General features: G+C 30.8%; 1 protein-coding gene across 1 annotated transcript in view; it reads left to right on the top strand.

Moving 5' to 3' along the window:
- The window catches only part of LOC145285856 (sodium-dependent multivitamin transporter-like), a 215,613-nt gene that overhangs the window by 190,065 nt on the left and 11,866 nt on the right, over positions 1 to 13,682 (top strand). Inside the window, exon 15 of the mRNA XM_080134296.1 lies at positions 10,753 to 10,847. Within this exon, the coding sequence (XP_079990422.1) occupies positions 10,753 to 10,847 (95 nt within the window). The remainder of the gene's footprint in view (positions 1 to 10,752; positions 10,848 to 13,682) is intronic.

Here is a 13,682-nt window from a genome sequence, read left to right as displayed (position 1 = left end):
TTTTTAAATTACTGAAATAAGGTCAAATAAGTTAAAAATCATCGAAATAAGGTAACAAAAATTCTTAAATAATCGAAATAAGGTCAAATAAATTCTTAAATCCTCGAAACAAAGTCATCTTAATTCTTAAATCATCGAAATAATGTCAAATAAATTATTGAATCTTCGAAACAAAGTAATCTTAATTCTTAAATCATCGAAATAAGGTTAAATAAATTCTAAAATAATTGAAATAAGGTCAAATAAATTATTAAATCATCGAATTAAAGAAATAAATTCTAAAATTATCGAAATAAAGTCAAATAAGTTCCTAAATCATCGACATAATGTCAAATAAATTATTGAATCTTCGAAATAATGTCATCTAAAATCTAAAATCGCCGAAATAATGTAAAATGAACTCTTAAATCATCGAAATAATGTCAAATAAATTCTTAAATCATCGAAATAAGGTCATCTAAAATCTTAAATAATCGAAATCAGGTCAAATAAATTCTTAAATCATCGAAACTACGTTAAATAAATTCTTAAATTATTGAAACAGGGTATAATAAATTCTTAAATAATCGAATTAAGGAAAATTAATTCCCTAATTATCAAAATAAAGCCAAATAAGTTCCTTAATCATCGACATAATGTCTAATATATTCTTAAATCATCGAAATAAGGTCAAATAAATTCTTAAATCATCGAAATAAGGTCAAATAAGTTCTTTAATCATCGAAAAAAGGCCATCTAAATTCTTAAATTATCGAAAAAAGGTTAAATAAATTCTTAAATCATCGGCATAATGTCAAATAAATTCTTAAATCATCGATATAAGGTCAAATAAATTCTTTAATAATCGATATAAGGTCAAATAAAGTCTTAAATTATTGACAAAGGTCATCTAAATTTTTAAATCATCGAAATAAGGTCAAATAAGTTCTTAAATCATCGAAATAATGTATTCTAAGATCTTAAATCATGTCAGTAAAGTCAAATAAATTCTATAATCATCGAAATATGGTCAAATAAATTCTGAAATCATCGAAATAATGTCAAACAAATTTTTAAATCATCGAAATAATAATTAAATAATCAAAATAATGTCATCTTAATTCTTTAATCATCGAAATAATGTCAATAAATCACCGAATAGAAGGTCAAATAATTTCTTAAAGCATTTAAATAAGCTTTAAAAAATTCTAAATCTTCGAATAAATAAATTATGTCAAATATATTCTTAAATCACCGAAACAAGGTCAAATAAATTCTTAAATCATCGAAATAAGGTCATCTAAATTATTAAAACATCGAAATAAGGTCGAACGAATTCTTAAATCATCGAAATAAAGTCATCTGAAATCTTAAACCATCGGAATAAGGTCAAATAAATTCTTAAATCATCGAAATGACGTTTAATAAATTCTTAAATTTTTGAAACAGGGTAAAATAAATTCGGAAATAATCGAATGAAGGACAATAAATTCTTCAATTATCGAAATAATGTCAAATATATTCTTAAATCATCGATATAAGGTGAAATAAATTATTTAATCATCAAAAAAAGATCAATTATAAATAAAAAATATTGAGAATTGTCATCTAAATTCTAAAATCATCGAAAATAGGTCAAATAAATTCTTAAATAATCGAAATAAGGTCATCTAAATTATCGAAATAAAGTGAAATAAATTCTTAAATAATCGGAATAAGGTCAAATCAACTCTTTAATCATCGAAATAAAAGGTCAGATAAATTCTTAAATCATCGAAACAAGGTAAAATAAATTCGTAGATTACTGGAATAAGGTCCAATAAATTCTAAATAATCGAAATAAGGTCAAACGAATTCTTAAACAATCGAAATAAGTCAAATAAATTCTTAAATCATCGAAATAAAGTCAAATATATTCTTAAATCATCGAAAAAAGGTCAAATAAATTCGTAAATAATCGAAATAAGATCAAACGAATTCTTAAACAATCGAAATAAGTCAAATATATTCTTAAATCATCGAAATAAAGTCAAATATATTCTTAAATCATCGAAAAAGGTCAAATAAATTCTTAAATAATCGAAATAAGTTCATCTAAATCTAAAGTTATTGACATAAGGTCAAAAAATTGTAAAATAATCGCATTATGGAAAATATATTCCAAAATTATCGAAATAAGGTCAAATAAATTCTTAAATCATCGAAATTAGATCAAATAAATTATTAAATCATAAAAAATCTTTTGCCGAGGATAGATTTTCGCTCTTCATTTAGAATTCCGTTTTCGAAAATAAGGCTTGTTGCCTGATGAGGTCTCTAGTAAGTAAATACTAGTAAATCGAAACATGGGCATGACTGTGTAGCAACAAACTACTGCTTATGTAAAGACAAATGTAACTTGCTCTACTTCTGTATTGAGCATTCTTGTATGAACCTCGTTATATTTCACTGGTTACTCTACCTTTGGAAAATAGCAACCTCAAATTATATATTATATATTATATATATATATATATAAATATATATATATATATATATGATTTTAATTTTGACCGCGTGACTTTCCAGTTTTTAATCAAAAGTTTATCTTTTCTTCATTTTCTATCAATATATATATATATATATATATAATTTCCATCTCACTACTATATATTAGGTTCAATACAATAATCGATAGATAATTGTCTGTATAATAATAAATACTTAATCCACATAAATTAAGCGTATCTTACAAATAGGCAACGCCGAGCGGCCTGATAGCATATATATATATGTATATATATATATATATATATATATATATATATATATATATATATATATATATATATATGTGTGTGGGGGGGTGCATTAGGGTTAGAGAACTACGTAAGAATAAACGTAAGAATAAAATAGAATTTGAATTAAAATGGTCTAAAATATATAAAGCTAGTAAATCAAAAAGATATAATCTATGCTTATATTAGTCATATCACATAGTGGATTCTAAAGTTTTAAACAAAATGTTTGATGTTATACAAAGCTGTCTACATAGAATCAAATTCCTGTTATCATGCCTAAGACCTGTTTAAAATAATATGTATATATAAAAAAAATAATTAAGGAATATGTTGTTAGTGAAATGTAAGCGCTATAAGAGAATTTTAAATTTAATACGAGGAGTTTAGGATGGTGCAATAAATAAAGTAGTAGTTCGTTAACTTAGCAAATAGAAAATAAACTAAATATGAGCCAAATTAAGGAAATAGAATTGAATTTAAATTTAATAATTGTTTTTTGTAATAAACTAACACCATATACATTTAAATAATACAAGAAAAAAAATCAAACGTTAAATAATTGCAAAATATTTACATGAACAGATTATGATGAATTAAAATAGACTAAATCAGCATATAAGTGAGAAATAAACTGAGAAATTTAACCTAGATTGCTATAAAGAGAATAGTGTTAGAACTCCAAGGTTAAAACTAAGTATATGAGATTAAGAAAGACAAAAATCAAAATAGTGAATTAAAAATATGAAGGAATTTCGATAAAATTATAAATCGATAAATGTGGGCAAAATCGAGTTATGTCTCTTACACTGTCTCGATATGATACGGGAATAGTAAAAAATTTTAAAAATATATATATATTAAGATGAGGTCGAAAATGATAGATTTACCTTTTAAATTAATTACATAACCAGTATAAGGTGAAAATTAGTAAAATAAACCTTTTAATTTATAGTTTTTCTTACGAAATAGCATGTAAAAGGGAAAAGGAAAACCAAATATATCAATCATGTAAATAAAAATTTATACGAAACTAAGGCAAACGGCTGGACATATAAATGGAGACTAAGATCTGAAAGGTGTAAATAAATAAATTTTGGGGAATAAATAAATAAATAAGAGATGAAGAAATAATTACAAAAATATAAAAAAGCTTTAAAAGATTAAATGAACATAAAATAAAAAAAAATGTACAAGTATCATCTAAAAAATATGAAAGTGGTTATTTACGTAGAATCGAAAAAATAAATAAATAAAATAAAATAAAATAGGGATGAACGAAGTGAGTACAAACTGCTTTAAATATGGATTATGAACATATGCATATATATATATATATATATATATATATATATATATATATATATATATATATGAGAAATGTATTTTGGTGTCTGAAGAGTAGCTATTTTGAGAATATTTCTTAAATAATATGATGTTTAAATTTGTCCAAATGGTTACGAAAAAATTGTAACACATAAGGAAATACATCATATGATGTTCTTATTTTGTTGTCTTGGTTTTTGAAAAAAATATTATACACATGATCGATTATGAAAACCGATAATCATTTATCTTTATTAATTGAGTCAATTAATATTAACTTTAATTTTATTAGTATATGAACATTACTGAATTTTAATATATAAAAAAGTTTTTGGCATATATATATATATATATATATATATATATATGATTTTCAGAATGTGAGAGATTGTATATAATAAATTCCACAGCCAAACAACGTCGCAGCCCACAAGAGCCATGACAGTCAAAGAACCGGAAGTCCAAGACTCGAGTTTCGCCCTCATTTGGGCTCATCAGTTAGACACATCCGAACTCAGGATTCGAAATATAGTATAAAGAAGCTTTGAATAAAACAATGCAAAAATAAAAATAAAGAATGCAGTTTAAATTCCCGGAAGTAAAAAAATAGTTTAACTTTAATCTTTATAATGACAAAAAAGAGAATTCATTTATATAAGGATGAAAAAAAGCCTTTACTAAAATTGTTAAATAGAAATAGACTTAGCACTTGCATAAGCCGATTTTGCAAAAGTCTTCAATTTTAAAACAGAATTAAACTACACGAGGATGAAAAGAGAAAACCTTAACTAAAATGTTGTAAATAGAACACGGGAATCATCATCTTCTTACCATGTAGCTGTTTCTGACATTTAAAAACAGGACAGCTGTTTAATAGATGGCTCTCCAGTGGATAATACTACTTCCGCAATAAAAAAAATGTAAAACAATACGGTTACTATTTCTACTAATATATGGAAAAAAATAGATTAATTAAATAATAAAATAGAAAAAAGATAAAAGGTTTATAATTACAAGATCGATTCTACGACATGTTAACTAGCATATAAATGCTATGAGAATAAAAATGCATAAAAGCTTAAGTACTTTAGGTACCAGAAAGGAAAAGATAAGCGGAAGGAAACCTAGCGATACATATCTAAAACCCCAATATATAGTCTAAAGAAGCTATGATTAAATTTCAACTATTGAGATATTTTAATTAGAATGTCCCTTGGAGTAAATATATGTGATATTGTGGTGAAATCCGGTTCTCCTGTTGAAAGTAGGATAGATATAAGATGAACACCAACTCACCACCACTCCGCATTCGTTTGAAGACATTGTACCTAATTTATTCAAATATGTTTTTGCAAAGAAATAATTCAAAGTGTAGTATCTATTCTTTTCATCAGTCAGCGATGGGAAAATCTTTCTAGACTGGGGCAAATTTTATTGTTCTTCTAATCTTAGGTGTCTGTTTTGGGAGAGTTGGATATTCCCCCGCATTGAAAACCGGTCTTGTATCTAACCCCGCCCTCATGTGGTGGTACGTAGATAAGGACTTCAAACAATATTTTATTCTTTAAACTAGTGGGGGTACCCGGCGTTGCCCGAGTGTTTGTTTCCGGGACGGGGGGGGAGTTTTAAAAAATGTTATGGTAGGTAAGTAGAAAGGATCAAACCCGGAGTCATGAGTAAAAGTAGGAAAATAAAGTGTGAAAAAAAAAAAAAAAAAAACATCTGCAACGTTAACAGTTCGGCCACCAAGAAAAGTCCATTCCAGTTGTTTAGGGGAAAAAAAACGACTACGGTAGGTCGGCGCGAACGTGAAAATATAATGTGAATTGTCCAGCACGCTAACCACTACGCCACAGAGCACTGCAGCTTAGTTTAGTGATTTTAAATAACTTCACATGAAAGAACTACGAAGCCAAACCGGTGTTCTCTTCTCAACTGTTCCTTGTGAACGATCCCCAAACGGTGTTAAGTGGTGGCAGGGGGAGGAGGAATTTATTAGAGAGAAAATATTTTACCACTTCCATTGATCTTAACCGATTTTGGCCGTGACTTCTCATCAGAAAAAGTATAGAAATTTAAGATTATCGAGGAATTTGAGAAATAATAAGCCTATAACACACCTCAGATATTGTTCTGCCGTTTGTGCATATTATATTTGCATGAAATATCTTGATTTTTAATCCTATTAATGTCAAATGAGTTCATTTTATTTATATAGAGAAGATATGTCGTTTTTATATTGTTGGAAATAGTACAGATCTTTATCCCCTCAAGTCATGGTTACAATAGCAATTGTGTTTATGTACTGGTATACACAGAAGCGTTTTTAATGAATCCTTCTCAATCGATATTGCGTCAGGTGATGCTGGTATAGTGGGTATCGACATGGATCAACGATTCAACTTTCCATGTGCAAGTTTTGTCCGTAACAAAGCAACACATGCATTATAAAACTTGGGGCCCTTCACGTGGCTCCTTCTGTGAGGACATAATTTTATAAGGACTCAGAGGAACCAATGCCAAAAATAGACTCGAGCAAGTCAAAGGGTCATATTCTGAGTTTTGCAGATTTATTATTGTCAGTATTGTCGTTCACAATAAAACCTAACATATGACAATTCGAAGTGATTGCTTTCTTCTCTTTGTGGCCTGACAGATGCTGGCCAGTGTTTTGTCGAATTCTGCTACTCAGTCTTTGGGAAGTGATACCTACACATGGAAGTATACTCTCAACTAAATTGATACATTATCTAAATTTATTGATTAGACGTAATCCATTATTTAGCATATTTATTTGTAATTTTTATGTGAACTGTGTAATCCCAAGACTAAGAAAGGTCTGCTTAAAAATTCCACGAAGGTGTTCAAGTTCAATACAAGACGCCTGAAGAAAGCCAAAGTACGAAACAACCGAACTGAACTATTGTGATAATAACAATGGAGATGAAGGAACCTGTCTCAAAATTATCTTCTCTTCTCTTCTCTTCTTCTATCTATCTTTTTCTTTCTTTCTATATAAATAAAATGAACTCATTTTTTCCTGTCTGATTTTGACCTGTTGAAAGTAGGATAGATATAAGATGAACACCAACTCACCACCACTCCGCATTCGTTTGAAGACATTGTACCTAATTTATTAAAAGCTTAATAATGAATAAAAATTTTAAGAAATAAACCATGAATTTCTCACCCGATTCTAAATAATCACTTTCAATTATCGAGTTTAAAAATCTTGTGTGGGTGTATCCAAAGCATCAGGAAGTTTGATTGAATATCCTGCTGGCTTGGCAGGCCGAGAGTATGCTCGATGCATTCCCACGAGTAATGGCACTGGAGAGGCGCTCGTAGAGCCAAGTTAACTTACAAAGGTCCGTGATGTGACGCTAAATTAATAGACACGTGTGGTCGAGGAAACCCCGTGTAGCGGAACGAATCACTCAACCCGTTTTCATGGCGGTCGATTGGATTGCCGAGATCTGAGTATTCTGATAGCTTACGACTCTCTGCCGATGCTGGTACATGACAAAGGTGAACATCGCAAGATAAGAAGTACGCATGAATATTATAAAAAAAAAATACGGCCTCGTAATATAATTTAATTAGTCGGACAAACTAGCAAAATTAAGATAAGGAACAGATAAAAATGGTTTGGTAGCGTTATAATTGATTAGATTAGTTCGTTTCAGACAGTGTTCTTTTATGTAGAATCCTGAACCTCTGTCTTCGTGGGTAATTCTTGAATAAAAGTTTCTGTGGGTTAATTCCATGACGGAGAAATGGCTGAAATGGTTGATTAATAGTTTGAATCGTATTCGTAGTTTTTCTTCAAGAAAATCTTTCAGTCCTAAAAAAAATTATTCCAAAACGGTTAAACAATGAGTCACGAGTGGGGTCCAAATAAAACACTTTAACAATAAAATATATAGAAGTTATCATGCCGGCATTCATTCGACGATGTGGATTAAGTCAGTCCGTGTACATTGCGTTGATTACATCTCGTATGGCTTCTGTTTAAGTTTAACGATTGAAATCTTATAATGGGCAGCCAATTAAGATCCTGAAGACGAATGCTGTAAAGATGTTGGTTGTATATTAACGCCAATTCTGACTTCACACTAATGGATTACGTCTTCAAGTGATCCCCATAGCGTTTTCTCCAGTCAAAAATGAGATTCGTAACATTGTCTTTATTCATCATTCAACATAGCAGAAAGTTTTAGATGTTTTCAAGTTTGCAATATTTGTAATGTTGCAGTTACAAAAAAAAGAAAAGAAAAAAAGAAACAAACAAACAAAAGAAAGAAAGAAAACTCCGGGTCAGCATTTAAAAAAAAAAATGTTAACAAAATTTTTTATTGCCGTTACTTTCGTCTCTCACTGCCGCATGTCAATTTTACCAGGTGAGCGTTTCTCCTTCTTTTGACCGCATGCCGATCACAGCTTGCCCATTCTCGTCATCAACTTTATACGTTCATTTTTGTGCAACGCACCCTTTGCTTCTGCCCCGAGCATCGAGCATGTGTTGTCCTTTTCCTCTTTTTCTTGTCTCGCCAGCTCCCGCACACTTCCTAATTTGCATATGAGCCTTCTTCGGCTTCTGCTGTTGCTGTTAATCTCTTCGGGAGCCAGTTATCCTTCGCTGCTGCTGATACTTTCCCACATGCTCTTATACGCTATGTTACACATTGATGCGATTCTTCGTTAAATATGTCGTCGCATTGATGCATTTCCAAAGTGCGACAGAAACAGGAGTTATCACAAACCATGGATCGATAAAACGCATATCTCAAGTCTTACAGCAGATCCATCGCATTAGAGTTTGATATAAGCAGCACTAAGCATAACGAGAAACTTCTTAAAGAAGACCAAATGAGCTTAATTTATGTGCTAAAAAATGTCGCACTTGCGCTGAACTTTCTCCGGTATTTCGCACTAATATTAAATAAGACGTAATCATCATCATCATCATCATCATCATCATCATCATCATCATCATCATCATCATCAATGATAACATAATATAACTTAGCCAACAAAAAATATGTCCCAGACTCTTTATTTCAAGAAGAATTAGCATTACAGTTTCTAGCAAACTATCCTCCTTTACTTCCGTTTTATTGGACATGTCAAAGTCATTTGCCATTTTTGAAGGACATTGCTACTAAAGAAAAAGTTTGACTTCTACGCTGGTTCACTACGTTATCAGCCAATTACATTACGTATTCACATCAAAGGTCGCGTGTTATAGATGTCTAAATATCTTACGACCGTATGAAAATCTGTAATGATAGGACAGTCGTAAATTTATCACCAAAGGAATATTACAAACTTTTTGTCTGTTTTTTTAGCTAGGAAAAAAAAGTTTAACATATGTTTTGATACGACAATCTTTTTTTTTTTTTTGTCCAATAAAGTAATTATTATTTTTCTTACAAATCTAGAATACCGCTTTTAAGGGGGCGACATTTTCCTGACATTAAAAACTGAACTTCGTTTGTGGTAGTTCAAGTAAATAAAAACGTGTACTTTATTCAACTAATTATATTCCGAGGCCGTAAATACCATTTGTTTTTATAATATTCATGCATGTTTCTTATATTGCGATGTTTACGAAAATTGCCTTTTTGATGTTTGAGATGTACCTGAAGAATGTTTTGGGATTAATCTTCAAACTTAGCAGTTTTTATAAATACAAATTAATACAAATTATCAATCCGCATTTAAAAAAAAAATGCGAAACAAAATATACTTCAACCTGGGGTAGGGTTCTTATTGTTGTATAGTCTGCTTATCTGCTAACCGCTCACGTATGTATAATCATTTTTTGCTGCAATTCAACGAAGATACGTGCTGCTAAATAAATATATACACTCTAGCTTGTTCCAACTGTTTGACAATCAAATACGGAAACGGTTTCATAACAAAATTGTTTTTATTAAATTATTGTTTCGCCTGCAGTCGTTGTCGGACGTATCAAGCAAGGGTGAAAGTTGAGGTTGGGGTTGACAAACTAACGACGTAACAATCATGCGTCTTACTCCGTCTTTTTTTCTTCTGTCCTCTTTATTCTTTAGATCTCTTGTTTTTATTGACAAATTCTTTCTTTGTGCCATCAGAGGTCAATATATGTGTACAGGTCCGACATGGTATTTTCTTTGTTCTGAGGTCAATCAATGCACGATCTCCACGTATCTTTATACAACATTATTACCACCCAATTCCTCGTGCAGACCAATTGTCGTTGCCAGCAATAACTCAATGGCAAGCATCAAAGTTATCGAAATAGGCGAAGAGTGCTAGAAATTTGAGGAGACTTGTCATCCAAATTCCAGAGAACACCACCGCTTATCGTCAGTTAGAACTCCCAGTAAGTACGAATAGTAATGATAATAATTATCAATAATGTGTTTCATTTATCATTTGAATAATTCGAACAACTTGGATATTAAAATGTAATTTCTTATCACTGTGCATCGTGTCGAACTTTAGAACCCATATGGTATTCGACATTAAAATTCTAGAGTTCAACAAGATACACCTGAAGAAGGTCGGAGGTCAATAAAGTTGAAACGCTGTGAGATTATCCTTAAAATAAGTATAGTAGTTCACATATCAATCCACATGTAAAAAAAAAAAATGGAAACAAAAATATTTTCATTATCTTTTCCAGCGAAGGGTTGGATTGGCTGTATTCATTGTCGTATACTTTAATCGCACCAATCGGAATGTTCCTCGTGCTTATAATTGGAAGTGCTGTAAGTCTACGTAAGTACATTCTTTGTCTTTTTCATAAATGAATATGACGATTGTGACACGACAATAACTGAACAGGCAATCCTATTTGTTTGGTAAAACTTGTCGATTGTGTCTTTTTCCCCATCAGTAGTTTTCTGAATATCGACACAAACCACAAACGACTCTTCTCTAGACAGACAGCTCTCAAACTTTCATCAAGGCAACATTTAATACCAGTAAGGCCACTAGCACTAACTCCGATCGCAGCAATACTTTTAGAGGCAGACGACGACATGATGTTGGCCATCAAGCTAAGGGAGATCACTCTAGCAAATGTTTTTCTATCTTTTTTATCAATGATCGGAGTTCAATTCTAGAATACAGATCGCTAAAATATCTTTACCGATTTCGCTTGGTATCCGCCATAATCTCCTTTGTTAATAAAACTAGCATACAAAATACCTAAATACTCATTGAATAATTTGTCTTTTCTATTATCAGGTCGGTGCAAATTTTTTTCCGTTCGAAGAAAGGGGCATTTTAAATCATTATAACCTATTTTATGCAAATTGTTAATATTTAAACAGATTATGATTAATCTATGCCTTTTCTTTCATATTTTTAAAGCATAATTCATATTTTCTTGCAATATTCTTGCCCGTGTTGACCTGAAAACGGTCGTTCTTTAGTCAACAGAAAAAAAAATCATTTTGCGTGACAATATTCGCCCCATTGATCAAAAGATTTAAGAGAATTTGCCTGAGAAATCTTTCTCTATCCTGCATATTCTCCTGGTCTAGCTCCCCCGGATTATCACTTATTTTGAGGATTACAAATTATTTTTGCTGGCCTTGCGAGAGGAGATTAAACATGTGTTAGATTCATATTTCACAAAAACAAAATTACAAACGAGACGTTTATAATTTTGTTGACATATGAAATCAAATTATAGAGAGCAAAGGCTTGACTTTCGTGATAGTAGGGCTTATCACTGAAAAATGACGTCACATCTGAAGCAAGCAAAATTTGTCGAAGAGTATAATCATTGAGAACTTTTTACAATAAAAACATTAGAAAACTTTAAAACCTGCATTGAAAACTTAAATAAAGAAACACGTTTTATAGTGAAACTGAACTTATTTGATATTCATTTTTAAACATATTTATATGCATAATGTATATTAATTTATAAAAAAAGGAAAAATTAGACCAAAACTTACCTACATGATGGACTCTTCTTTTTTGTTTTATTTTACTTCAGTCGAAGTTCTCAGAAATCAAGGGGCCCACAACCTGGGGCTAACACTTGAACTCTATATGAGATACATAGATATTCGAATGTTCCATTAAATTTCAAACACTGAGTTAGTAAAGAAGCTTAGAACATAGTTTTCCTCTCCCCAATTAACCATTTTCATACATTGTACTATATCTTTGATATTGGTCTCTTGGTCTTACTGGATTCCAGGGCAAGAATTTATCTAGTCTGGTGGAGTATCCAGCGTCGTGCTATTACTTGAGGTAACATCACTTTGAGAAGGTGCACCATTCCTCGGAAAAGCTCTGGGGTAGCCGTAGCGAGGAGATCTTATTTGGGCAGCGAATACTAAGTGATTTTTAATATTTGGTCAGGGTTTACTTCTATGGAAAAAGTATCCTCATGCCAGATTGTTCTGGCAAACCCCTGTACATAGAGACCTTAGACACTCGAGGACAGTGTCTAGTAGGCATTCAAGTTCTCCCCAGTAGGCATTCAAGTTCTTCCCAGTAGTGTATTACGATGTGAGATAACACTCCCAATGAGCAGTATCGTAATACCGTAGAATCAACATGATTACCCATATTGGACACCATCGGATATAAGCTCCGCTTACCCTTTATCTTATCCGTGTAATCTTTTGTTAATACATCTTTTTTACACTCTCACCGTGTTCCTTCCGTTGTTTCAACCTTGTGTTCACATCAAATTCAAAAGGGAAAAGTTGTTTCCGTGAAATAACATTTACTGTTCCATGGATTAAAAAACAACGTTTATTATTTTTGCATTAAAAAAAAAAGAAAATAAAGGGACACCATTCGGTTTATACTGAAACTAGACATTATTAAATATAAATTAAAAAAAAAAAAAACAATAATTATGTATGAAAAATTATGTGTTTTAAGCAAGAGACAATCCATACCGCAAAATCTGAATTATGAATTTTGGGAATAAAAAAAACAATTAAGCAAACAAATTAAAATCTAACGATTGAAAACGATTAAAATTCAAAGAAATAATTTAAATACAAAGTTATTAGTGCGAAAATATATATTTTAAAACCAAACTTATAGAAAAGTCAGTTGGATAATTTAATCAAAAATTAGTTTCTAATTAATAAAATTGTTATTACAGCACAGCCCCTAATTTGCATAAATATCAAAAACAGATTAATCAACGAGTTTTGGTTATTTAGAATTCGATTTAATAAGTAACATGAACGAGAGCATCTATGGATTAAATGAAAGGTTCCGTTCGAAATTCTGTGTAGGTTCCCTTGTTGGATTGAAAGATTCTCGAGTCCAAAAATATAAAACTGAAGAAGGTCAGAGGTAACATCAACTCAATCGTTGTGAAAATAACACTCAAGATCAGATAAGTAGTGCGAAAATTCCAAATAATACGAGTAGAATCAGATATTTCCCAATCACGTTGTTGGACAATCTTATTGTTTAATACAGTGTTTTTTCAACCAGGAGTCCGTAAAATCCCGTTAAAAATTTTTTTTTTAAATTCCATTTTCATTCCAAACAAGGGGCCTCTATCGGGCACAGTAGTTGCAGGGGTACTAAGTATGGAGATGGGCATCAAGATGTTTATTCACATTA

This window comes from Euprymna scolopes, chromosome 10, assembly GCF_053919585.1.
Source record: "Euprymna scolopes isolate OS-2025 chromosome 10, ASM5391958v1, whole genome shotgun sequence".
In the NCBI taxonomy this organism is placed as follows: Eukaryota; Metazoa; Mollusca; class Cephalopoda; order Sepiida; family Sepiolidae; genus Euprymna; species Euprymna scolopes.
This window is presented reverse-complemented; position numbering and strand designations above follow the sequence as displayed.